The 27,906-nt window shown below is 49.4% G+C and overlaps 1 protein-coding gene across 1 annotated transcript in view; it reads right to left on the reverse strand.

Moving 5' to 3' along the window:
- Positions 1–27,906, reverse strand: part of LOC112110587 (serine/threonine-protein phosphatase 6 regulatory ankyrin repeat subunit B-like) — a 78,244-nt gene that overhangs the window by 26,094 nt on the left and 24,244 nt on the right. The window contains exons 4-17 of the mRNA XM_024205656.2: positions 26,857–26,970; positions 26,518–26,622; positions 24,779–24,877; positions 19,746–19,847; positions 18,295–18,396; positions 17,119–17,217; positions 15,305–15,505; positions 11,906–12,007; positions 11,715–11,813; positions 9,741–9,869; positions 8,534–8,662; positions 7,680–7,796; positions 6,376–6,474; positions 1,589–1,789 (exon numbers count right to left, since the gene is read on the reverse strand). Coding sequence (XP_024061424.2) covers positions 1,589–1,789; positions 6,376–6,474; positions 7,680–7,796; positions 8,534–8,662; positions 9,741–9,869; positions 11,715–11,813; positions 11,906–12,007; positions 15,305–15,505; positions 17,119–17,217; positions 18,295–18,396; positions 19,746–19,847; positions 24,779–24,877; positions 26,518–26,622; positions 26,857–26,970 — 1,698 coding nt within the window. The remainder of the gene's footprint in view (positions 1–1,588; positions 1,790–6,375; positions 6,475–7,679; positions 7,797–8,533; positions 8,663–9,740; positions 9,870–11,714; positions 11,814–11,905; positions 12,008–15,304; positions 15,506–17,118; positions 17,218–18,294; positions 18,397–19,745; positions 19,848–24,778; positions 24,878–26,517; positions 26,623–26,856; positions 26,971–27,906) is intronic.

The following is a 27,906-nucleotide window of genomic DNA, read 5'->3' on the forward strand; positions in this document are numbered from 1 at the left end:
GGGGGGGGGGGGGGGGGGGGGGAGCCGCGATCGGCGGCACTTCGGCGGCAGCTCTACCGCCGCCGCTTCATTCTTCAGCGGCAATTCGGCGGCAGGTCCTTCCCTCCGAGAGGGACTGAGGGACTCGCCGCCGAATTGCCGCCAAAGAGCCAGACGTGCCGCCCCTTTCCGTTGGCCACCACAAGCGCCTGCTTGCTGGAGCCGGCCCTGGCTGCAAGGAATGGAGAGACTCCCAGCATAACAGCCATGGGAGCTAGTCTAAGTCATTTCCCCATCACACTGCCTAGAGTCTCCTCAGCACTGTATACTGTGGGACCACCCTTAACACATCCCTCCGGCTCCCAGACCTGCCTCTTGCACACCTCCTACGGCAGGGTTTGCGAGTGGGGGATCCTCCTCGAAAGGCAGCCTTACAACCGTCTTCCACAGTGCCTGCACCAGGGGACTGCTCCCCCAGCCAGATAAGGGACTTTTAGGGCCCCTTTACACCACTCTGGCCCTTTTACCAAGGGCGAGGGTGGTGTGCATACATAGCTGATACATTTGTTCCTAACAGCCGCTAGCATTGCAGCCTTTATTTTGGTAATTGCCCCTGCCCTCGAGGAGCCTTGACAGAGGTTCACATTATTGAAGTTCTAACCTTATCCCAAGCACCCCAGCGATTGGCCTTGGGAAGGAAGCAGGCTTGGTTGGTGGTACGATCAAGGCCCTTTTTGCCGTTTTTATGTAGCTCTGTGCCTCCTCACCGCTGGGCCTGGGCACCTGAGCCATTTATTTACTACCTGAAAACTTGAACAAATATTCCTAACGAGATGTAAGCTGTGATTGAAGTAGGGTCGGCAAAGGGCCCAAGGAGAGAATTTGGGCCATTAGTATCTAACGGAAGCCCTGTGAGGATAGCTTTTAATGGAATCCCTCAGAGGCTCACGAGTGGGTTTAGTTTTGTCCTTGCTACGTAAGTCTTACAGAAGGGTTTCATGTCCATCCGTGCACCTGCACCCAAAACCTGTTTGGGTCAGACTGAAAACGTCTATTTCTGAATCAGCATTAGCAGCCCTTTGGGTTTCTACTGCTTAAAAATGTGTCTTTTTCTTTAAAATTGCCCTGACATCTGGCAGTTTTTTGTTTGGTTTCAGCCAGTCACAGCGTTTGGGCCTAGAAAGCTGGTCCCTTACGGCTTTCTTTGCCACTATTGTTATGTATTAATAGTATAGTATGGGGACACCTAGAGGCCTCCATCAGAGATCGGTGTCCCATGGTGCTAGGCGCTGTACGCACATAACACAGAGATGCTCCATGCCCCAAAGAGCTTAACAGTCTATGCACGTGGCATGACACAACAGGGAATAAACTAAATAAAGGAGCAGAGGACAGGGTGAACAGCGAGTCAGTAATGGTGAGCATAAGTAGCTACAACTTAATCTGATACAGCCTAAACCCTGTCTGCGTACTGGTCTGATCCCTTTGACTCTGAAGGCTGCTCACTGTGTAACATTTCACTCGGCAATCGTCTCCACTCAGAAAGCCGCCTTAGTAGCCAAGCTCCTACCCACGTGCAGTTTGGTCATGCCTATAAGCCACTCCTTACCAGGGTCATAGCATCAATGCTGGCCAGGTGAGTCTCCACGAGGAGCTTGACTAAATGGTTGTAGCCGTTCTGAGCGCTGAGGTGAAGAGGTGTCAGGCCCAGCTTGGTCTTGGCATTGACGAAGGCCTTGTGCCACAGCAGGACGTCTGCAATCTGGTCATGGCCGTTCTCTGCGGCCAGGTGCAAAGCTGCTTTCCCGTGCTGCAAACAAAGCCATAAAGCTAGCCGCTGCGGAGATGGGCCACTGGAACCATGGGTTTTAATCACCTCCCATTCGCAGGGCCTTCCTGTGTGCTCCGGACACTAGAAATACTCTGCCATGAAACCATCACTGCGTGACTATTTTTGGCCATAGTCAAAGCAGTCAAGCAAGTGTTGTGTGTGTCTGTGTAAAGGCAGGACTGATAAGAAGAAGAACAGTCTAGTGGTTAGGGTGCTAGATAGTACTCGGGAGACCTTGGTTCAAGACCCTGCTCTACCAACAACTTCCTACGTGACCTTGGGCAAGTTGCTTACTCTCTCTGGAGATGTCTGCACAGCAATGAGTCTCAGAGCCTGGGTCAGATGACTCGGGCTCATGCTGTGGAGCTAAAAATAGCAGTGCAGAGGTTTGAGCTCCGGCTGAACCCCAGCAAGGGGAGAGGGTCTCAAAGCCTGGGCCTGATCATCTCCAGTGCTACTTTTAGCCCAAGAGTGAGAGTCCTGAGACTGAGTCAGTTGATCCAGACTGAGAGTCTTACTCCCATGGGTTTGTTTTGCAGTGTAGACAAACCCTTTGCATCTCAGTTCCCCACCTGTAAAATGGGGATAATAGCAGTGCCCTACTTCAGAGGGGGTTGTGATATGCTCAGATACCAGAGCGATGGGAACCAAGTAAGTATCTAAGGCCTGGTCTACACTGGAGGGGGGCGGGAATCGATCTAAGTTACGCAACTTCAGTTACGTGAATAACGTAGCTGAAGTCGACGTACTTAGATCTACTTACTGTGCTGTCTTCACTGCGGTAAGTTGTTGGCTGACGCTCTCCTGTTGACTTCGCCTGTGCCTCTTGCCCTGGTGGAGTACCGGAGTCGACGGGAGAGTGCTCGGCGGTCGATTTATCACGTCTGCACTAGACGCGATAAATCGACCCCCGCTGGATCGATCGCTGCCCGTCGATCCAGAGGGTAATGTAGACAAGCCCTTAGATAGATACTGCCCTCCAATGGCTGGACTCCACAGAGCACATAGAACTTACTACCACTAGCAGCTGAAGGAGCTTTCTTTTAGATCAAATGCTAGAGGCCTGTGCTTCTGGAGCTGCAGGATATGGGTTCTAGTCCCCACTACCCAGGTGTCAGAGTTTGTGTGGTCACTGTGTGGTGTCTGCAGCATATGAAATTATCGTAGTAGCTTTACTGCACCAAGAAAGAGTTTTAATACCCTCTCTGGCCAGAACAGTACGACGCCAAACAGAGATTTGCCTGCAGAGTAACAATCCCTATACATGTATATAGCATCATAGGTATCCCGTGTGTTATAGACCATGTCCCTGCCCCAAGGAGCTTACAAACTAATTAGTCTGAAAGCCCAGCTAGCTGGTAAGGGGTAGAGGAGACAGTGGCTGGAAAGATGGCCGCATAGTTTTTCCAGGCAGAGCAAATCATCTACGGTATTTGCTTCGCATGTTTCTTGTTCATTGCATTTGAATAAAGTTTATTTCATGACCGGTATGGGATTTAGATTGCTCCCCTGGGTGGGCTACTCTGAAAAGGCTTCTTGGGAGAAGGGAGTTCTAAGGCAGTGGGGGTTATGAACAAGCCAACGAGCTATGTGTATTTGACCTCATGCTCCTCCAGTCACTTTACGCTCGGTAAAAGGACTAGCTGGACATCAGCAAGGACAAATGTAACCCTTCTGCCCATCTAAGTTGGCAGCAACAAGGGCCGGGTTCTGTATCTAGGGGTTCCGTTTCAATAACACAATGCAAAACCGGCTCGAGCCCCCACCCAGTGACCTGGGACAATTACATACCACCCCCCTGGGTACCTCTAAGAGGCAATACTTCCCCCTCGCAAGCACGGAGTCTGAGTGTAGCAGAAAATGTTTAATGACATGAGGTAAACGACATCAGCATAAAATTGGGAAAACACCACAACTAGAGTTCATAGACCAAACCATGAGCGAAGACCCACCCCAGCAAATTGGGCCGTGTCCTTTCCCGTTGGTTCTTGAAACCAGCAACCAAAGTCCCAAAAGTCCAACAACCCCAAAGTCTCTTGGGTCCAGCAACCCAAGAATCACCAAAGTCCCAAAAGTCCAACAACCCCCCAAAGTCTCTGTCCCTGGTCAGTGCAGCCCCAGAGTTCAGGGGGGAGGGGCGCAGGGTGTTAAGGGGCACCTTACGTGATCCGAGACCAACCGGCCGCCTCTCCGTGGGGGTTCCGCCGCAGCCTTCACCACGAGCCGCTCCACTCCACCTGCTGTCCCGTGAGCCGCTCCTGCCGTCCCACGAACTGCTCTGCTCTGCTCCGCTCACCGACCTGTGAGCTGCTCGGCTCCACTCCGCTCCGCTCCGCTCCAACCGTCCCCGCAAGGCTCCGCTCTGCCAGCTGCTCCTCCAGCTGCTCTGCTCCACTCACCGACCTGTGAGCCGCTCAGCTCCGCTCTGCTCCAACCGTCCCCACGAGGCTCCACTCGGCTAGCTGCTCCTTCAGCCGTCCCCGCAAACTGCTCCGCCAGCCGCTTAGCAATTCAGGCTCCCCCACTATTTAACACAGCCTCAGTGATCTCAGCTCTTAGTAACTTTAGCTCTTTTGTGATTTCAACTCATAGTGATTTCAGCTCGTAGTAGGGGAGCCCCAGTGCTGGTGCACCATTGGCCCAAAGTGAATTCAGCTCAGCAGCCTGTAACTAGACTCCTAAGGGAATCAAAGTTAGCTCTGATATTCCACAGTGGAGAGAGGAGGTGGTGCAATTGGTGTTTTGGACCCTCAGAGGGGGCCCATACCATCAGGTACAAATACCTATCCCCATCCTCTCTCAATTCACTGGGTTTTGTAACCCATGCCCCTTGACAAGCAAATGCTACTTAGGTAATGGTGACGGATTCACTCAGTCCTTCTGTCATACAACAGTTCCACTGGCCTTGATTCACAGAATCAGGGTAACAAAACTTTATTCTTCCTGCCCCAATAATAGAGAAACTGGGGATCCCACACCAGCCAAAGTAACCACTTTCAGTTGCTGTGTTTCCTGCCTGGCGAGTGGGTGTGCCTATGCAAATAAGATCAGCCCCTGGAGTTCTTTTCCACACTCGCCATAATTCACCACCAGATGTCAGGGTAGAGCTCATCCTGACTCTGCTTACACAAAGAATAAAGTAACTGCATGTGAACACTGCATAACTAACAGATCAAACACAACACATGGAACCTTTAATAATAACACCCCTACCAGGGAGACCTTGGAAGAGACTAGCTGCAGATGTATGTGAATTCAGAAGACATCATTACCTAGTAGTTGTGGACAATTTTCCCGGGTATGTAGAAATAATGTAGTTGGAAGACATAACATGTTGCAGAGTTATTGAGAAAATGAGGTTCACTTCTGCTCATTTCGGTATTCTAGAACAACTAATGACAGACAACGGACCACAATTCACTGCAGCAGAACATAAATCATTCCCAATGAAATATGATTTTGATCCTATTACTAGCTGTCCACATTACTCACAAGCGAAGAAGAGACTGAGAGAGCAGTACAGACAGCCAAAAAAATCCTACAGCAGGAAGATCCATTCCTTGCTCTTCTGACTTACAGAGCAACATCAATAGCAACTACTGGATATAGTCCAGCACAGCTCTTGATGGGAAGACAACTCAGAACTACTGCTCCAACTTTGGAAAAAAATCTGTCTCCAAAGTGGCAAGACATGAAGAGAGTAGCCAAATCAGATAAAAAGGCTAAAAGGAAACAGTCGTGGGATAACAGGGAAGGTCCTCTCATGGATCAGTAACTGGTTAAAAGACAGGAAACAAAAGGAGAGAGATAAATAGCTTTGTCCCCCAAGGATCTGTACTGGGACCCAGGGTCTGAATTACTTGCCCCAAAGCTGCAGGTTTACCTGAAAGCAGCTAACAGAAGTGTTCCTGTCTTTAACACTCAGATGCCCAACTCCCTCTGGGTTTCCACCGTCCCCCCGCCCCCGTCACTGGAAAAGCACCAGGTTAAAGATGGATTCCAGTTCATGTGACATGATCACATGTCACTGTAAGACCCCAAGCTTTCATTCCTCCCAGCCTGACTCACAGGAAGGCCTGCCTGCAAATAGAGCCATCCAGTCAATTGTCCTGGTTGATGGGAGCCATTAAGATTCCAAACCACCATTAATGGCCCACACTTTGCATAATTACAATAGGCCCTCAGAGTTATATTTTATATTTCTAGTTTCAGATACAAGAGTGATACCTTTATACAAATAGGATGATCACACTCCGTAGACAATAAGCTTTGTAATGGTACCTTACAAGAGAACTTTTGCATGAAGCATATCCCAGTTACATTATATTCACTCATTATCAAATTTTTATAAAATCATATAGACTGCAACGTCACAGTAGGAATGTAGAACTTAAAGTGGGAGATGTAATGGAATGCTAAACTGTATTATGCTGTGTGTAAAATACCTTATTTAAGCTCACCTCAGCCATACCTCCTTCTCCCACAGCCCCTGCACGCACACAGAGCGCCACGCCCCCTCTGAGAACTAGGGTTGTGGTGATACCAAGGAGGCGCCAGTCCCCTACCTCATCGAAGACATCGACACGAGCGTGGTGCTGGAGCAGGATCTTCACTATCGCTGTGTGTCCTCGCTCTGCTGCCACCAGCAACGGGGACCAGTCATTCTAGAGAAGGGAGGGAGAGACGGGGCCTGCTTAGCTCTTTGTCCCTTCCCTGCTATTGTCACAGCCCTGGAGAGTCAGCACTCTCGGAGGTTCAGAAATGCTGTTAATTCAGTGGTGGTGAAAGGGGCCGGACTAGCAGCCCCAGTGACGGAAGCTCCATGTAGCCACACGATGGGTACAGCACAGACAATGGCAGCACCAGTTTCCTCACACACCTTCCTTGCCGATGCGTTCTGGAGGGACCCGCCTCTGGCAGTCATATGGTACCTCAATCTCACCATCCAGTAAGTCTCCGCCCTCTCTTCTGGGATGGTTGTCAGTTAACACCAGCTGTGCCGGTCGCTCTGTGATATGGCCACCCATCTCCTCAGAAAGGGACTGAGGCCACCAGCTCACTCCATGTCGGCCAAAGAGCCAGCAGATGGCAATGACTCTTCACCACTACCCACCCAGCCTAGGGGCAAATGAGTCCACAGCCCATCACCATCCCCCTGGGCCAACCCGCCCCCCGACCTTTCCAAGTCAATACACCATCAGAGACTTCTTTATTTCAGTGGTTAAAGGTAAAACTGGTGACCTGGGGCATATGGCTCCTTTGGGTGCAGAGGATCTGGGATTTCTGAGCAGCCAGTGTCAGGAGCTGAGTGTCACAGGGGAATGCTCCCAGGGGACTCAGGGACTGGGGTTCACCTCTTGTTAACCTGCCAGGCAAAAACAGAGGAGGCATAGCCTGGAGGAGAGTGCTTGGGTGGCTGACAGGCCGGTGTTGTTAGGGAGCTTACAAGCCAGACTCTCGCATGCTGCAGGTGGGGGGTAAGCAGGGGACTCAAAGCTCTGGATACCCCAAGAACCATCCCATGGAACTATAGAGTCAAGGCACCATGCGGTTAGCTATGGTTAGTGGGTATGGTTCTCTCTGCTGACTAGTGAATATAGCCTGCCACTCGCCTAGCTGGGAAGGATTTCGCATCATCAGGGCATGCTGGCTATTTACCATTTCCCTGGTCATTCAAAGTTAAAGGTGAGAAAGGGTACAAGGTCTAGATTTTTGCACCGGTTGCTCAGTGCAGAGCAGAACTCCCTCACCTAGCTTACATTGCAATTGAACTCTCCCAAGCTAAGCTTTATTCTGGTCATTGCTCCTGCTGGGGAAATGCTCCCCTCAGAGATGCAGGGGATGAGGTCCCAGCCCAGAACAGAAATACCTCGGCTTGCTTGTTAATGGTCTGCTGCATTCGGCTGGTGTTAATGTGCTTAAGCATCTCCAGCAGGACATCCGCATTGCCCACACGGGCACAGTAATGCAGAGGGGTCTCAAGGGACTGCAACACAGAAACAACCAAAGAGACTCTGAGAAACCTCTCTCCATGGACCCCGTTAGCCTGAACAACTTTGCCACCCACCCGCTCAAGAGTAAGGAGAACTTTTGGGGACACCTTAAAAACAAATGTCTTGCCTGTTTATGCATAGACCATGAAGGGAAGGGTTTGCTCTGGGGTCCTTAACCAAAACTCTTTCCTCTCCACTATGGTGCAGCATGCTTTGCACCGGTTGTTTCTCCAGTTGAGGTGCTCCACCTCAGAGGGGGCTGCGCTTCTGTGGGGCGGTGCATCTATAATGGGGGAAGTGCTTTGGGATCCATCCGGACGCACAGAAATATAAATGTGTGTCATAAACATACAGTTTTGTTTGTAACTATTTTCTAAAGTCTGACAGCTAAGCCAAGCCGTATCCAAGCGACTGCGGGGGGGCTAGTTTTCAAGAGAGCTAAGCACATAAGCTGCTTTCACAAGGACAGTGGCACTTTTGCCAATAACTCCCCATGCAGCCCACTGAGTAAATGACCCTTCTGCAAGGAACCTTCAGGACAAACAAGACACAGAATAAACTCCAGCTTCATAGGTCTGGGAAAACCCATGCCCCCGACTTTGCTAACTTTGAAGTTCTGATCAGTCTGTTGGAAGGAGCTCGGGAGATGGCCCATATGCCTATAACAACAACAGTGATGGCATACATCCATTGAGCCTTTTTCCCCTAGGAGCCCCAGGCTCGTACGTACTAGTCGCGTGGTACGGGAGATGTCGGCATCGTACTCCATGAGCATGGCAATGATCTTGGTCTCCTCCTCCTCAAAGTGGACCATGTCCTTCTTCACTGCAGCAGCCAGGTGGAGGGGTGTCTCCCCTGCCTGCGAAACGGTACGAGCCAAAACACAAGCAAAGCAGCATGTTCACCCAGCGCCTCTGATTGCGCTATCACACAGCGCTGTTCTGTAACCACTCGGGCACAGAGCCTGGGCAAGCACAGGAAACCATCCCCTGCGAACAAGGAAATCTGGCCAACTTCCTCCAATCCTTCCCTATTCATCTACAGCTCCCCGGCATGGAGGCTACTGTCAGTTTATCCTACCCTGAGTTCAAGGCTCTCCCATGTTCATGAGTGCTAGCCAAAACCGGCCTTTTTCCTTGCTAGGTCACTGATCTCGCCACAGAGGGGCTCCAGCCCAGCAGGAGTTTGCCCTTCTGCCTCAAGCCTTCCAACGAGCTCAGTATGAATGTGGGGGTGGATCCACTGTTGTAGGGTCTGATCCAAAGCCCACGGATGTCAATGAGAGTCTTTCCATTGACTTTGGATCAGGACCAGAGCACAGTTTGGTGAGGAGAGGAGAAGAGAGGGGACGAGAAAGGGTGGGAGGATTTCTGGGCAGAGTGTGGCAGTTTGGGTGGACCCAGACCCTAGAAGTGGTTTCTAGGACCACCACTGAAAAGCCTCTTTCTGCTCCACACCTTCCAGCCTTAGAAGGGACTGGACATCCCAATGGAGGGTAGCGGTGGGAAGGGAGCCTTCAGAGGACGTGGAGGGTCCTATAAATAAAGCCATCTTACAATGCCACTTGCTAATTGAGTTGATGCCCAGTTTATCGGCCTAGTCCTGTGGCCTTATCCATCACGCTGTGGGTGGGCACGGGGTGCTTGTTGCCATTCTCACCCGGTGCCCATCAGACGAACATGGACTCTGCCATGTAGCCCTCTGCCTCGCCATAGGAAAGGGTCACCGATTGAATGCGAGCACCTCTGGTTCTCCCCATGAGAGGGTGACAAGTTTGAGAGGTGTTTCTGTGGCTTAGCTAGGAGGAGTTCATTCCCCCATACCATGTCACCCCTCCCCCCCCCGCCCACGTACATAGCATGCTCTGTTTCACATCCCCAGGCATTCAGGCATTGGGCCTGTTTCACATACAGGCCCCTCCCTCTACCCCTGGTCACCTTGTTTTCCTGGTTGACGCAGGCGGCGGCCTCTGCGTGGCTCTTCTCTGTGGCCAGGTAGTTGAGGATCTCTTCCACCATGGGCAGGTGGCAGTGCTGCACTGCGATGTGTAGGGGGCACTCTCCGGCCTGCCGGCAGGAAAGGGACATTAAGATGGGTGGCTGCCTCACTTCCAGGGCTGCCTCTGGTACTGCATACGCCATCTCCCACCACGATATAAAACAATTCCCTCTCTCCACCCAGAAATGAATGAACGTGCCAGGCGAGGAGACAGCTGACCCAGCCACATCCCTCAAGCCTGACTCTAAACTCCTCCCTATTCAGCCTCCGCACTTCAAGGTCTATAGCCCGAATAAGCCTAAAGGGGATAAACCACCCCATTCCTTTAAGCTCCCAGTTCCCTTCAGCCATCCACTGACAGTGCAGAGAGTCATATGGCTCGAGTGTGTACCATAGAGGTTGTTCTGTGGATGGTGTCCTACATGGTACAGAAGTGCTAAGGACTCTGCCTGAAATTTAAGGTCCTTTGAGTTTCAGGATCATTGTCTATGACTCTCCCCCACCAGGCTGAGCAATCATTAGCATGAACATGGTTACTGAGTCTATACAAGGGATTTCCTATTGGCTCCACACCCAAGCGCTAAGCAGGATTGATCTCTGCTACATCTGCCTTTCTAGCTGTGAGGCAGTAAAAGCGACCTGTAAAACAAACAAACTCAAAATACTGGGCTAATGCCCCCCTTAAAAAAAACACACAAAACTCTGTGAGGGGAAAAGGAATCCTGAATAGTCCCCCAAGCTCCCTTATTTATTTTTTCCACGGGTTTCGTCTGCCCCTCAAGACGCTATGGTGACTGGACAGCTACAGAAATGATCACGTCACAAGAGTCAAGAGAGTAACGTTGAGCAATCGAGAGGAGGAGAGACTGTTTCAAAGTCTTTTCTGGCTCGTTTTTGACAGCAGCTCTTTCTAGTCAATAGCTAATTAACAGTCTGGAGAAAGGCAGTCTTCGTTAAATATCCACCTCCCGCCACCTGTTTAGTTGCATCCCAGTGAACATGCTCTGAACCGCTGAAGAGATTTTCCAGCAAAAATCAAGGCGCAGCAGCGCTGATACTCATGATATTTCGAAGGTTAAAAACAGACCCTAAAAAGCAAACGCCCAACCCTTTCAGGCTGCCTTTCTAACCAGAGAGAAGCCAAAAGGGCACAAACCCAAGGGCTACAAGCCTTTTTAGGTCAGCTTTCTCCACGAACCAGAAGGCAGTTGGGTGCATTTGGTTTTGGGGGGTGAATTTTAATGCTCCTGCGAATGGGGCTCGGAGGACACTGGCAAAAGCTAAGCCTAGCAGGGCAAGCAGGACCAGGCTTCCTGCCCACCTAGCTTTGTATTTCCATCATCCAGCCCTGGGGTCTCCCCGGATCAGACACCGCTCATCGAACCAAGTCCGACCCAGCTGCGCGGAGGGGAGCGACAGAGCTGAGTGGGAGACCAGCGAGCTCATTGAAACACTTAAAACCTAATTCCTGTGTGAGCCCAGCTAGCCAGAAGAGACAGGCCAATGTATTCACAGCTCACTCCATCACCTGGTTATTTTCCTTGGCCTCATAACTGCTAAAGAATGAGCAATCCGGGTTTGTTTGACAGACTGGTCTAACCCTTTGTGCATGTTAATGTTCAGACATATTTTAGTTCTGACATAAATCCCAATGGAAGGAGACTGAGGTTGCAAAAACGATCATCTCCGGCCCACCGTGGGCTGGTTGGTCCCAGCTGCGGGGGGTGCACTGGAGCAAGTGCTCAGTACACATGCAGGTACTGGCTACTCCTGAGGGGGCAACATCTGGGACTTGGTGGGCCAACGGTCTGATCTGCTTTGGCAAGTCTTTTGATCCTGGTCTCTCCCACAGAAGGTTCCTGGGACATGTGGCAGAGACCGAGTATGTCTTGGCTGCCTTGGGGGCCACCTACCTTGGACTGCAAGGTGAGCTCCCCTCCTTCCTCGATCAGGGCCTTGATCATCCTCAGGTTGCCGTGGCGAGCTGCGACGTGCATGGCCGTCTCACCGTTCTGCAGCCAAAGCGCAGCATTGAAATGAGTGACGTGCCAGCAAGATCCAGCCCCTCCCTCTTTGCCCCCAGGAATGTGGCCGCATGCTTTACCTCTTGTTCCATGTTGACGTCGGCGCCACTCTTCAGCAACATCTCCGCCACCTTCTCTCCCTCGCGGATGCGGGCTGCGATGTGCAGAGGTGTCTCCTGGGCCTGAGGGAGACACAGACGAGGACTCAGAGCCCTGTGGAATGGTGTTGGCTTCTCTTATCCCATCCACTCAACCTGAGCCTCCTTGCTGTCTGGCACCCTGGGTCATCGCTTACCCCTGTGCAAGGGGGCACAACATGGGGGCAACACGCTGCCCTTCTGATCGGGTAGGTTTCACACCCACCCAGCACACCAGGTGCAAAGCCAGGTGGAATCAGGCCTGGTATATTTCATACACTCCTCAGAGCCCATGATGTCAATCTCAGTCTCCCCGGGACACCTGGAGTCTTCTTAGTCTCTCCTAGCTCCAGTGTCCAGATTGAGTGGGATGAACCTCTTCTGCTTGACAGCCAGTCCTGCCCCTGCTCTAGGGCTGCCACTTTCAAACCTCATCCCACGGCACAAGGTCATTGAGCCATGGGCAGAAATGTTCTGAATTTTGATTTCGTTTTGAGAAAATGTTCACATTCCTCCTCCCCCCGCTCGATTTTTATCCGGCCCTTGTTGTGATGATGTCACTGAAGAATTAGAGCATCATCACCACACCATGGCAGGACATCTCACATCATGACACTGCATCAGTTCGGGAGATGTTTTGGTGCAGAGACCACAGTCAATTGCAAGGCATGGGAGTGCCACGTTGAAATCCGAACTGGTCTACAATAATCAGTCAACCCTTCCTTACCCTCCCCTCAAGGCTCGTGGGAGTCATCATCAAGGTAGGAGGAGCTCTTTTCCCTTCTAAAACCCCAGACCTGGTGGCTTTGGTTTATATTTATATGATTTCACGTATCCAGAAGTCAAAGGTGAATGTATAAAGCTCTTACACCACCTGGAACCCAACCCAGTTAGCACTTTCTTTCCAAGATAAAACCTCATAACTAGTAAATAAATTGCAATTCTATTTTATCTGACAGGCTTTCAAACCCACTAGGGATTTCTGTCATTGTGAGGATCAGACTGATGAAGGTTAGCGTCATCTCCCTACCTACAAGATCCCCATGGCTACCTTGCTAGTTTCAGCCTGCTTTTTATAGCCTGGTTTCTGAGAGCTGCATGGATTAAACCAAAGAGAATCGCAACAAAACAGAGATTAGAGCTGGGCAAAATTTTTCAAGGAAAACTTTTTTTTTTTAAAAGTGAAAAAATGTAGATTCAGATCGACTGAAACATTTTCCACATTTGTGTTGAATTTGCCTAATTGTTTTGGTCGCAAAAAACAACAACAAAAATTTTCTGAAAAAGTTGAGATGTTTTGTTGGGAAGTTTTTGAAATGAAATGTTCTGACTTTTCAATTCAAAACAACTTTCCCTTTTGAATCTTACTTCAATTGAATGTAGAGACATTTTTTTAAAAGGTAAAAACCTGGAAAACAAAACTAAATGGAATTGTTTTTGATTTTTTGGTTTGGCCACTGAACCAAAAAATCAGTCCCAGCTCTGTCAGAGATGGCAAAGCTCTGTCTGGGCCATGGCGGGATTGCTGCCTACTGCACGTGTGGACTAGATAATCCAAGAGATCCTTCCATCTCAAACTTGTCGGATTCCACATTCTTCAGTGCTTTGCAGAGGCTACTTTTAAATGTCTCCCATGTCGATTATTCACAGTATCGTCAGAATGAGAGACCCCAGGAGCACACGGAGGCGCCAGTGACACCCAGAAACGTCACAAGTAATTACACGGGCATTATTAACAATTTTGTTATGCAGATAAACAATGCCACAAACCACTGAAATCCAGCAGCAGATACAGTTTTTAGCTTTATGACTGATCACACACATCTCCTGCCGAAGAACCCTGGCGCGTCAGTCATTGTCTGTCCCATTGTTGTCGTCATAATTTGTGGCTGTCGTCCTGGCAGTGCCAGGGCTACCCCTTTGGGGTCCTAAGCAGGAATATTTTGCCCCCCAACACATAATTAATAGGGGACCCCATTGAGCTGCTTGGGGCCCTAAGCAATTGCTCAGTCTGTTTGTGCTTAGCGCCAGCTCTGCGTCCTGGCATCTCCTCACGTGTCTCCCCCGCCCCCAGCCAGCACACAGGCCTGACAACACCTTTTATCCTGAGTTATCCAGACTTCCACACCCCACTAATTTACGGGTGTCCCATTTCTCAGTGGCTACCCCCTTATTGTCATTAACATCTACATCAATGAGTTACCCTAGTAACTAGAGGTTATTAGAAAATTCCCCAAAATGTTAGTTTCGGGTATCTTGCGGTATTAACTGGTACATTGTGGCATATTTTCCAGTCTGTTGCTGCATGGTTTCCCGAACCTTGGCACTTAACACATCTTTTATTGTGATCTTGCACTGTATCGGCACCAGGTTATCTTTCAGGATAGTGGTGCCAACCTGTTTCAGGCCTAAGCCTTGTGTGGCTCAGCTGAATATTTTACAGGCCTCTAGGTCGTGGGTCACAATACTAATGACTACGTATATTTCACCTCTGTATCGCAAATATACTTCCCGGTACTATCTTTTATTCTTGGCTACAAAGCCTCTGCCACTCCCCTTGGGAGAATATTCCACCACCTCTAGATCTCGCTCTTAGGGGCTTTGCTGTCACTGCTTGTTATAAATCCCTAACAACCTCCATCCCTCATAAGCATTTACAGTACGGCTCGCGGCTCTTGTGTCCCACGGAAGTGGTGCTTAACTGATCTGTACAGCATCTTTCTATTTGTTCCAGCATCATACAAATAAAGAGGAATATCTCCAGCCCAGAGGAGCTGTCTGTACAGGTCCCATTAGCTCTATTGGGGTACACACTGATAACTTCCCCCCACCCCCAGCCAGCAACAATCCATCCCAGGGTGCCCCATTTCAGACGAGTTTCCCTTTGTGTGTTCAGGGCTCACACACCCCAGCTGGTGAGGGAACGTGTTAGCCAGTCCCTGCAGAGCCCAGGCACATTTCCTAGGCGTTCTTTCCTGGCGCAGAAAACGCTGCTGGCAGGTGGTGCTGTCGCGCCACCTGGTGTACGTTTGCAACAACACTACAACTGGGTTCAGAGGGAGCCTGGAGTAGCCTTCGGGTTTTCTAAAACCGATCGGCGCAAATTGGACGCAGCAGAGCACTGTGGCAGTGCACGAAATCCTAGCCGAGCCCCCAAAGATCCTGATCACTTGGCAGTCTGTACCCCTCTGAAATAGGTAAGGGCATCGAAAACACAACCCACTTGGGTGCCTGGGGGGGACTGGGAATACCACGGTATTGTTACAGCGGAGGAAGTAAGAAAGCAGGAACTAAGGTTACACAGCCTGCAAGGAAGAATCACATCCCAAGTTTCGGCCCTACCTTGCCTCCCTTGAGCTGGACCCGGGCCCCAAAGCCCAGAAGAGTCTGTACCACCAGCGGCTTGCAGTGCTGGACAGCAAGGTGCAGGGCCGTGTAGTTTTCTTTGGTTCGAGCATCCACCTCTGCCCCCCTCTGCAGCAGGGCCTTCACCACGGCAGCATGGCCCCGCTTGGCTGCCGCGTGCAAGCAGACCGCCCCGTTCTGAAAGAGAGGCAGCCGGTTCCCTTGGCACTTGGCTTTTCAGCACGCACTCACTACATCCACTCTGACACCTTACCGTGGGCGGGGCGAATCAGTTTGCCAGAGGGCTGGGGCATCACTTGTGCCGTAGGAGCTGGTACGACCACTCTGTGTAGCTGGGGCTGTGACAGACTCACATCCACCGTGGCTCAGGCATGAGATGGGGGACACAACACACATGGGTCAGGGGGTTACACTGGCTCTTTGTGGCTAAGAGAAGCGGGAATCTAGAAAGCTAGGTGGGGAAACAAAGGGGGGATTATGAAAGTAATTTGGGGGTGACTGTCATCGAAATTTGGATGCAAGTTTGTGTTGAGATGAGAAAAAACTTCTGCCAGTTCCGTAAATCAAGTCCTGGTGATACTGAAATATTGCTCCTGGCACCCTTCTTATGCATGTGAGACACCCGGCAGCTTCCAGAGCTCGTCAGAAAAAGGTAGGGAAAATGTACGAAGAAGTGAACATTTTTCATTGGGTTTGAAATGTTCAGTGAAATTTTCTCCCTTCCCCCAAAATATCATTTTGTTTGGGGGAGGAGTGTGTGGACAGCCAGAGGTGAATATATTTCCCCAACATTAGCCTGTTTTATGCAAGGTTTATTGGGACTGGAAATGCAGTTTCAATAAAGCAGATGCAACTCCAGGCTAAGAAGGCAGCTGGGAAGGAAAGATGCAGCAGTAAAGGTGGGAACAGTTTAATGGAAACAGTTTAATAGACAAGTTGCACTCCTATAGCATCTTGGGACTCAGGATCTCAGCATGTTTGGAAACAGTGAGTCTTATACCATTCCCTAGGAGAAAGGTAGAAATTATTATCCCCATTTCACAGATGGGGAAACTGAGGCAGAGTGCTATTAAATGACTTCTGTGAAGCCACATAATTAAATCAGTGACAGCTGAGTGGAGCCCTGCCACACAGTTCACATATCTGATATATGGCTTCTGCCCCAGGCATGCTACAGTCTGGGATGGTTTATGAGACCATAAGTTGCTAGGCTGGTGGGAAATAAACCTCTCTTGTCTCAATTTTTACTTTTCCAGTTAGAAATGAAGGGGAGAAAGTAGGGGGGAAACTTCCACTCCCTCATTTTTTCCAGCAAGGGAAAATAATAAATAATTTCAGTAGAGGGGTTCCCTCTACTGAAATTAAGCTTTTTAAAAATCTTTTGAAAAATTTCAACCCACGTGATATTTTTTCACAAGGTAATGTCTTTTATTGGACAGCTTCTGTTGGGCAGAGAGACCCGCTTTCGAGCCACACAGAGCTTTGCTTCAGGGCCTGTTGGTCCCAGGATATTCGAGAGACGAAGATCTGAAGAAGAACTCTGTGTGGCTTGAAAGCGTGTCTCTTTCCCCAATAGAAGTTGGTCCAATAAAAGCTATGAACTCTCCTGCCTTGTCTCTCTAAGATCCTGGGACCAACACGGCTACATCACCACTGCATCTCCTTCATGAACATTTCTGTTTTGGTTGAAAAGGCGTTTTCCAGCCCCCCGGATCCAAGTTTCAGCCGGACGTTTTGGAGCAGCTCTAGCAGCTGACATTGGCCCTGCCTGACTCTCCGTGCTGGGTTACCTTATTGGGCATGTGCAGTAGGACTCCTTTCTTCAGAAAAGCCAGAGCGGTGTCCGGGTGCCCATGCTCGGAGGCAACGTGCATGAGGGTGCTGCCGTCCTGCAGGGAGCAAAGATGGGCAGCAAGTAAGGATGACAAGAATCTCTGGGCTAGGCAAGAAGCCGGGTAAAAGTCCCAAAGGTGGAGTGGGTCAGATAAGGACCCTGCCTCCCGTTCCCCTCCTAATGTCCCAGCCCCATCTCCCTCTCTCCCTCCAATTTCATCAGTGTAGTATTCCTATACCAGAGCTGTCTCCTGCTTTCACCTGCCACCTGTGCACCGGAAATAGGCTCTTTCTGGCGTACGGGACCTTCTGGGCTGCTGTCATAATGCCCCGGCACTTGTGTCGCTTGTGACTGACATTACAATGAGGGCTGGGGGCCTACAGGCGACATGTTCATCACAGCTACAGCGGACACAGGCAGTGCTGGGGATAGAACAGAAAATCAGCCCAAACACTGGCCTCTCCCACAGCGAATCCTCATCAGCTGGCACCAGGGCTTTTATCCGCTCCATGGGCCACCACCAGAGGGCAGCATGCGCAGCCAGTGTATTACAACGGAAGTGTCCCCACGTCACATTGCCACGTGGATTCCAGTTAGAGCCTTGCAACCTTTGTGCCCACAACCCAAACGCCTTTGAACAAACCAGCTCCCTGGCAAAGAAATGCACTTGCACTGCCCTGACTGAGAAAGCTGGCTAATTCCCGGCCTATTCCTTGGCTTTACACTTCATTTCCCAGCACTGCGTGTGACTAGACAGGGGGAGGAATAGCTCAGTGGTTTGAGCATTGGCCTGCTAAGCCCAGGGTTGTGAGTTCAATCCTTGAGGGGGCCACTTAGGGATCTGGGGCAAAATCAGTACTTGGTCCTGCTAGTGAAGGCAGGGGGCTGGACTCAATGACCTTTCAGGGTCCCTTCCAGTTCTATGAGATAGGTATATCTCCATATATATATATAGACATGCTGAGGCTGTGTGGCTCCAAACTAAGGCAACAAGGGCCTAATTTCCAAGCCAGTTTTGTCTAGCTCAAGATTGCGAGTAGCAACCAAACAGTGGGTACCAGTCCTGGTCCTCTCTGGCCCGTACGCTCAGCTGCTACTCGGAGGAACATGGTGCGTGGGGTGTGTCTCTCACCTTCGTGCGAGCTAGCACATTGGAGTGGAACTTCTCCGTCAGCAACTCCACCACATTGGTGTGGCCTCTTTCTGCAGCGATGTGCAAGGGGGACCGGTCCATCTGCAACCATCAAAGAGAGCAGCGTTTCCAGAGAAGCAGCTGGAGCTGCCGGCATTTCTTTGCAAGTGTAATGTGTGCTTGGGAGGGAGAGAGCCTGTGTGCAAGCCTAACCGGAACGTACCCTCAGCTGGAACGGATCAACGTCTGCCTCTACGACACTTTGTCTAGCCAGGGTAAGCCTGGATCGGAAGCTGTGGAAGTTGGGGGGAAACTGGCATGGCTGCTGTTCTTGGGGTACTTGCTCATTGGCTAGATGACTTCAACCTGCCAAGGGTGCCAACCTATTACCAGCACTACCGCCCACCCAAACATTTGTTTAAACCACCACAACACACAGCACTGCTAAACCAAGGGTATGTCCACACTACCCGCTGGATCGGCGGGTAGTGATCGATCTATCGGGGATCGATTTATCGCGTCTTGTCTAGACGCGATAAATCGATCCCTGAACATGCTCCCCGTCGACTCTGGAACTCCACCAGGGTGAGAGGCGGAAGCGGCGTCAACAGGGGAGCCACGGCCGTCGATCCCGCGCCATGAGGATACGAGGTAAGTAGATCTAAGATACGTTGACTTCAGCTACACTACTCTCGTAGCTGAAGTTGCGTATCTTAGATTGATCCCCCCCGCCCCCAGTGTAGACCAGGCCCAAGTGACGTATGCAGAGTCAGCTGCATGAACGATCAACCAGTTCATTCAACAACTCGTGCCTCTTTGTCTTCATTGAATTGAATCAGTTAAAAGACAGGTCCTTACTGAAGAGGGGAAAGGCTGTTCTCCTGGGCTGATTGGCATGGGCCCTTGAAAGTCTTTTCTCCCTTATCTTGCCTAGGGCTGCTGCCTGCCTGGATGGGGGAGGGGAGGAGGACGAGCCACTTGCATCAGCACCATGCAGTTTAATGAGTTGAGGGAAGTTCCTGGTTTGGACTGTCTGCCTGCTGAGGCAGATGCAAGTTTGAGGGCTTCCAGGCCATTAACACCAGCAGCCCTATAATCAAAGGTGCCTCTCAAGGAGTCGTGTTGTGTCCGCCAGTTTCACAGGTATATCACACCACTAGCTGTCCCAAAATTACCCAAACAGGGCCCTCAGGATGCTCTGTAAAGAGTTAATCAGCTCTCTGGCATGTCTAAGTAACCGTGTCTCCATCTCGGGATGAGCCAATGGCAGTTTACCCTGATGGTGCAGTGCTGCACATTGTATGCGCTGTTGGTTGACGGTATTGACCCATCCATCCACCCGTCTATTACACCTCTCAGTTTGGTACTGAAGTGCAGAAGAAAGGGACTTGCGGTCCCAATAAGCACTCCCTAAGTCAGCCAGTTCCCACTCCCCACCCCCTTTTACACACCTTGTCTGCTACGTTAGGATTGGCCTTGCAGTGATGGAAGAACTTCAGCAGGGCTTCATCGCCTTCCCACGCAGCGACATGTAGAGGAGTCTGACCTTCATCCTAAAACAAAGGGCATTAGAACGTCCTGGGTGTAGCGTAACTGAGCTGCCCAGCAGCTCCACCCTTAGCCCAAGCAGATAACCTACTGGGCAGGAGAATTTGGGTACCTGAGATGGCCACCTTGTGTTGCACTAAAGCATCACTCCTCTGCCCTAAAAGCTTCACCTCCTAGTGTGACATCACCAGGTTAACCCATGTCACTGTACCACGCCTGGAGATAGTGAGGTTGCAGCTTCCTGTAGCGATGGGGCTGCTGCTGTCTGGAGAGCAGGGTCTGGCCTAAACAAAGCCGGATCAGCTTTCAGAGATGCAGCACTGTTCCAGAACCGGGTAGACCCAGCTCCTGCAGTGTGCAAACAGAGAACGGGTTTCCAGCAAATAGGATGAATTTGCAGCTCAGGCAGGACAATCTCTCAGCCTGACATGAGTCTCTTGGCGGGGGTCTCTCACCCCAGGCCTACTGAAGCCTATGGAAAGACTCATTGGTTTCAATGAGCTTTGGATCAGGCTTTCAACAAGGGGCAGATCAACTCTGAATTATTACTGATCATTTGTATTACCGGAGCACCTAGGAGCCCTAGTCATGGGCCAGGACCTCACTATGCTACATGCTGTACAAACACAGAACAAGAAGATGGTCCCTGAATTATCCCAAAGATAACCATCTACCCCTACTCTCGTGGTTTCCCTTGGGCAATTTCCCATGTTCTCAATGCCTCGAAAGCCAGTACACTGTGACACTGACAGAGACCAGCTCCTATTAATTCTTTCCATTGTTTTCCTTTTATTTTATTATATAAAGAATCTATGACCCTCTGCTGAGGACTTCCTGGGTCGTAATTACAGATGGAACTTGGTGCCTTCTGCTCCAAAAGCCCAGGTCCCACCACTCCAACTAAAGCAGACTCTCCTTGGGCAGTAGGTGTGCTAGAGCTTCCAGCATACACTTCAGTGGACCTCTCCGCTCAGTTACATCTATTCAGAAGCCACCCCAATGAACTGTGTTTAATTAGGTCACAAGTCCTCAACTCCATGGGGGGGAGGGATAGCTCAGTGGTTTGAGCATTGGCCTGCTAAACCCAGGGTTGTGAGTTCAATCCTTGAGGGGGCCACTTAGGGATCTGGGGCAAAATCAGTACTTGGTCCTGCTAGTGAAGGCAGGGGGCTGGACTTGATGACCTTTCAAGGTCCCTTCCAGTTCTAGGAGCTAGGATATCTCCATTAATTTTAATTTAAATTTAGGTATGTGAACAAGTCTCAGCGGGTCTTGTCCACCCTCCCTTTCTTTATGGCTAGATAAAAGGGAGTCCCCGAATCTATTCTGCTGTAACCTGGGGTCTTCTTAGCATATGCACCATGTGCCTCAGGTGGCACGTGACCAGGATTAATCACTGAATTTGGTCCGCTCTCCTTCTTAGCTAAGCTGGGGTGCTGGCGTGGAACAGTTGAGAACCACCGAACCACATAATTCTGATAAAAGTTGTTAGCATCAACTATTGGGGAAAATATAGAACTGAAAATGGCACTTGCATTCCTGCCAAAGAGGAACATGATCAATAGGGGTTGTTCGACTGGTCATTTGAACCATTTCTAATGAGTACGTTTGTAAACGGGATTGTACATTGGAACCTGTCCTTCGAATCAACGTGTTCCTTTTAAAACCAGCCTCCTTACTCTGCCAAACGCTGGAAGGAGAAGGTGGATTTGAACTCTAATGGGCCTTTCAATATATTTCAGCACAAAGCTGACAAGTGCTAGTGCTAAGTCTGGCCTGGTTCTGGAATGCTAGCAGACTAGATTTATCTTGGCATTTTGCCTAATTCACTTAAGGGCCCTTTATAAATAACCCAGGACCTTTTGGCCTTGCAGTTCTACAAAATTGCTTTGTTTATTTGACTGTTTAAGTTAGTCCTGAAAGTTTTAATGCAAAATAAACTTCTTGTCAGAGACCATTTTCTTCTGAGATCCCTGAAAGGACCTCGCAAAGGATTGCACAGCTCTTCGGAACAGGTGTTTTCCTTATTTTCTGCATCTTTGGCTTTATTAGAGAAGAAGACAAGGAAGAGAACAAATAATTTGGGGGAAGGTTATTGGCCCCCAGCTGGTAACACGCTTCCCTTAACCACAGAGTCTGCCTCAATCCCTGACTTTTGTGAACCTGACAAGAGTGATGGACCCCTCTCATTTGTGCTCACTGACTCTTAGCCCCACTACGTGAAACGGCACTGGTAACAACCATAGTTAGACCCTTTTCACAATGGTGGTGCTAGAAGGATTCAATCCCATAGCGTAGCTAGAGAGAGACACACACACAAAGATTGTACGGCTGAAGAATAACAACCCCACTTCTTCGATCATCCCCATTTGATTACAGACCCTGGAAGCCGTATGAAACAGGGGTCCCACAACTTTGAAACCAGGGTCAAAAACTCCAGAGTCCTGTCTACTTTAGTGGTTATGTAACCCCCTGGTGAGGAGAGCTGGTCAGGAATTTTTCATCTAAAAACGCTGATTCATAAAAACCAAAACTGTTTGTGAAACAGGGTCAGGTTCAACAAATTTCCTGACTTGGAAAAATGTTGAGAAAAATGTTTCCGAGTTGTTGAAATGTTTCATTTGGACATTTTCCTAAATGGAAAATTCTGTTTCAAAACGACTTTTAGGGACAAAACGACATTTTGATTTCTAGTTTAAGCTAATTAGACTGGAGAAACGGTGAAAAAAGTCGAAATTGAAATGTTTTGAAATGAAGTGTTTCGAATAACCCCAAATGGAAATTAAAAAAAGCAAGTTTTTTGGTTCGTGAACATTTTTGAGATTTTGACTTTTCATCCCAATTCGAGACAGGACAAATTTTGAACTCTCGAAAATATTCGCAGGACGGGAAAACCTCTGTGCCTGATCCAGAGGATAGGAGTCTGTTTCAGCCCTGGCTAGGGAGCCTTGCCTCTTTAGTTCAAACTATAGCTACTCAGGCTTTTAACTCCGGAGGTCACTGGTTCGATCAACCAGTATATTATGATGCCAACATGGCGGGCATCACACCTACACTGTTGGTAAGTGATGATGCAACTGCTCTGTTGCTAATTGACTTGTATCAATGTTCCTAGTGCCGCCATGGCCAGGGAGACTTGAAAATAAGCGTGAAGAAAATTAGTTCAGTATTAAAGCTGCAAACATTTAACATCACTAATTTCATAATATCTCTATCATCGATATTAAATTCATTTTCAGCATGCATGCGCTTACAGGGTGGATTTTTAAAGGATAATTTAGTCTATTAATGAGCTGGTAAACTCAGCTAGTTGAATACTTCCATGTCAAGGAACTTTTGATTTAAGAACCCTCAAGTTAAAGCTGCAAGTCCAGGAGCCTTCACAGTTTAAAAGCTTCTCAGGAGAGAAGGCTGAAAAGCTGAAGAACCTTTGGCTTATGCCTTGGATTCAGGAACTTAAACTCCGTTGGTGAAGCTACATAGAGTTTGTGAACGCCCCCCCGCCAGAGGCAATAGCTTTGGATTGCTTTGGATTCAGAAAATTATATATAAACCACCGCCGTTTAGTGCTAGTGCAACATGAAGGTTGAAATATCTAGCAACCACACAGCCGAAATGTAGTATTTTCTATTCCAGTTTTCTTTTTTAAAGGTAAATTTTAAAGTATTATTGACTGTGTTCAATAGACAGGAAGTACACAGTGACCAAGGTCATGCTGCTGGAACACACTTAGCCTTGGGAATGCCCTGCCTCTGAACATACTTCTACCTTAATATCAAAGAACATAATTTTGAATTTAATGTTATATTACAACTTGGACAGCATGTGGTGGGGGGAGGCAGATTCTGCTTGCCCTCTCTTGGATACTAACAGTAGCACTGACTTTCCAATGGCACGTATGGTGAGGACTGACCATTCAGTATATCATACTCAGCATATCATTTTGATCTTGACCTTTCATTAGATAACTACCAATCTTTCCCCAAAGTCTTTGGTTATCCGAGGTTGTAGGCTATAGAACTGAGCAAATAATTCATAAGTAATGATTGGTTTCTTGAGCTTTCATTAGCAGATCACAACCTTCTTGAATTTATCCTATGCCGTCCCCCATAGGAATCATTCACAATGAATGTTTGTTACATAAATCACATGAAATTCTTTCTGTTCTGTGATTGGATGACTTATGTAACTAACCAATACTACACAGATTTTGAATATTACAACTAGAGCTGGGCAAATTTTTTTTTGCCTGAAACCTCTTTTCAGTGAAAAATGTGGATTTGGCAACATTGAAACATTTTATGAATTCGTATTGATTTTAGTGAATGGTTTCGGTCAAAAATATTCTACAAAAAATGCATTTAGACATTTTCAAAATGAAACTCTTCCATTTTGGGGTCTGAAATTACTTTTTGTTTAAAAATTTCCTTTAATATTCTTAAAGAATCAAAAAAATGTAAAATGGTTTAACTGGAACCACATGTTTCCATTTTGTCTAAATGAAATGTTTTGTTTGACCAGAAACAAACTTTTTTTTTTGTCTTTTCCATTTGCTGAAACATCTTATTAAAATAGTTTTTGGGTTTACCCAAAACTATTTCCTTCCCTGATTTTTCGGAATTGCCTGTGAACTGAAAAATCTGTTATCCTCACAGCTCTAACTAAAACCAGACCTAGTTTGAAATTCATTTTTAGCAAATATTTAGGAATATTTGCATAAAATATGAGCATAAAACTTGCTTCTTGTGAGGATTCATGCTAGTAAAACCTAATCACTCCAGTATTTGTACAAAGCAAACACGAAGGAGTCACAAAGAGAGAGAAGCAACATTTGTTTTTACAATTGATTAGCTACTGGGGGACTCTGCTCAGCTCTGATGATAGCAAAGGCAAAACTTGTGCTCACAAAACCAAGCTTTGCGTATTTTATACTCACATTCTGGCAATCCACCACAGCTCCATACTCCACTAGGATTTTGGTAACTTCCACATCTCTTTTCCTACAGCTTGCATGCAGCACGGTGTCCCCGTATCTCTGTAATGAACAAGCAACGCTTTGCCTATCAATCAATCTTCAATCATGCAGAAAACTGTGACTGATTTGTGTCCTGTCACTATCCCCAATAACACTGATACCTCGGGAGCTATAGAACATATTACTCTGGTTCACTGAATACTGGCATTGTCTTTTGTATGTTTTGTTATTAGTCACCCATTATCTGTGGCTCACATTGCTCCAGTCACACTCCCGCCGCCCAGAGGCAGATTAAGATTTGTTGGGGCCCTGGGCACAAAGAACATTTGGCTCGCCACACCTCCCATGGGGCCCTGCCCCCTGCTCCTCCAATTCCCCCCGAGGGCCCACCCTCTGGCCAGGCTGGAAGCCAGAGCTGGGCCCTGGTAAGAGCCGCCAAGGGAGCCTGGGCCACTGTGGGGAGCCCCCTCCACTTGCCCTGAGAAGGGCACATGGACTGGGCCCTGTTCTTGGGCACCCCAGCACCCCACCCAGGGAAAGTGGAAGGTCTGGGGCTCCCCACGGCAGCTCAGGCTCCCTGGGCAACTCTTACCACAGCCCAGCTCTGGCTTCCAGCCTGGCCAGAGGGTGGGGTCTCGGGGGGAAGAAGAGGAGCAGGGGTGGGGCCACAGTCCCAATGCTGATGGCCCTTCCCCCTTGTACACACATTCTGGCACTCCTGGGGGCCCAAAATTGGCCGGAGCCCCTGGGCACAGGCCTGTTAATCTGCCACTGGTGCCACCACTGCACAGATGTTCAGGTTTTCCCTTTGGAGAATTGCTTAGTAGATCCGTTGCAGAATACTGAAGGGTTACCTTGTTCTGGGCGTTCGAAGGGCACAGCTCTGACTCAGAGGACAGGCATCGTGCAAGCTTCACGTACACCCAGCTCTACCAATACATCTCATTCCTAGTTTGCAGCACCTCCACCTCCAGCTACTCCACAGGGCCCCCCTCACACAGCCCTGCCTGACTGCAAGTTGTCTGCGATTCCATTTCCATCCCTCCCCCGCAGCTCTACCCATACATATCAACCCCAGCCTACAATTCCAGACCTGGGGTACTCAGACACCAAGGCACCTAATGGTGCTGCTACGTTGGGAGACTTTTCCGAACATTCTTTCTGCTCTTCATTGTATTGTTTTAACGCACAGTAGAAAATAACATTTATTATTTTGCCTATTAAACCCCCTAAATTTTCTATTTGGCAAACACCAATCCCCCTTCCAGTCCCCCCGAATGGGGCCTGAAATGAACACAAGCTATTTTCCCTGTCTCCTCGCCTGTCTGCCCACAGCATAGATGTTAACGGATTCTTCAGAACCGGCAGAGGAGGCCCAAGAGCAGGAAACAGGCACGAAATCTGCAGAGGGGTTTAATTCCTCTGACGGATTGTAAGCGCCAGCTGGTGTAAAACAGCATAGCTCTATTGAGGTCAATGGAGCTACGTCGATTTCCACCAGCTGAGGATCTAGCCCCAAGTGTGTCCATTGGAAGGCTGGTGGGTGGCATATGGGGAGTGAGTTGGGAGGACTCAGGCTAGCTCTTAGATAGAGTTTGATCTCTCCAGCCCCTGGTGATGCAGCAGTGGGGAAGACACAAAACCAACTGCCCGGAGGGCGTGCTGTGGTGTCAGCGGTGGGCTGGGCGTGTGTCCCGTACCTTTTCCCGTGCGCTCAGCTGGGCCTCGGCGTGCGTGGAAAGCAGTTCCTTACAGACTCCCAGATTCCCAGCTTCCACTGCAAGAAAGAGAGGAGTGCGGCCATCCTGCGGAGAGGGCAGAAGGAAACCAAAGCCTCGGCGGGGCTGGTGACACCTTTCATGTAGCGCCCCCGGGGAACGTGGGCCTCAGACATAGAGAGGGAGAGACGCGTTTCAGGCTGCCCCGGTCCAGCCCCGTAGCCCATGGCATTCACTTAGTGCCAAGTGTGGCCTCCAAGCCAGGCCCGTGTTACAAGAATTCACTACCCCCGTCAGGTATAGGGAAAGGCCCCTGCTCACCTGGTCTTGGCTCAGCCTAGCATCTTTGTGAGAAGCCTTCAGCAGCATCTGCATCACACCGACAGCCCCAATGGGACGGAGGGCTGCGTAATGAAGAGGCAACTGCACCTTGGGCTGCAATGGGGAAGGAAGGCAAGGGGCAGATTTAGACTAACATGCTTAGGGGGCAGAGACTGTGGATTTCTCCTTTAATCTCTTCTTCGCCTGAAAAGCTCCACGCACACCTCTGGGGCCACAGAAATAACAACGGATGCGGATGCCGAAAGGGGCCGAGCCGAGGGGCAGCTCTCTCGTTGCAGAACTGCCCCTCCCTAGGGACGGCACTCCAGTTACGCAGTCTGCCTCGGATGCAGCTGAGCAATTCACTCACCGGGCAAGAGACCGCACCAGGGGATGAGTCATTGGGGTAAGAGTGAACAGCCAGAGCCACTTTCCGGGGGAGCTGCTAAGGAGTTCTCACAGGGGGCTTCAGATCATTGTGACTGTTGTAAAGGACGTTCGGCCGGCTATGATCCTAGCATGGCACTGGGCTACGAAGGGAGGCGAGCGCAAGATATGGAGTCACCGTTCCCCTACACCCACTGCTCTGGCTTTCTTGGGTTGTTTGAGGTGTGGCCATGACACTGACATGCCCAGCTCAGGGTAGCGACATAGCACAGTACGTTGTAGTGAGGGGCAGCTGGACGTAAGGAAAACACTTTGCCTCCTATAGCATCCCTGGATCTCAAAGTGCTTAAGCCACATGACAACCTCGTGAGATAGGCCAGAGATGGTGATTCACATGAAGCCTGATCCAGAGCCAGACATCTCTCTGTCGATTCCAATGGGCTTTGGAGTAGTGCCTTCCAGACAAAGGGTCTCAAAGCACTGATCAGAGCTCGCGTATGTGTACATATGGGCTAGAGAGCTGCCTATGGGGTGGAACCACCCAGCATCGGCGCTCTGGAACTGAGGAGGGGAAGAGAAGATACATGCAGAGTGAAAACTACAGGGGAGTTGTAGGCGGCATGAATATCATGCTTGCGTTGGACACTGGAGCTAACAACTCTA

This window comes from Terrapene carolina, unplaced genomic scaffold, assembly GCF_002925995.2.
Source record: "Terrapene carolina triunguis isolate 2854851 unplaced genomic scaffold, T_m_triunguis-2.0 Scaffold58, whole genome shotgun sequence".
Taxonomy (NCBI): domain Eukaryota; kingdom Metazoa; phylum Chordata; order Testudines; family Emydidae; genus Terrapene; species Terrapene triunguis.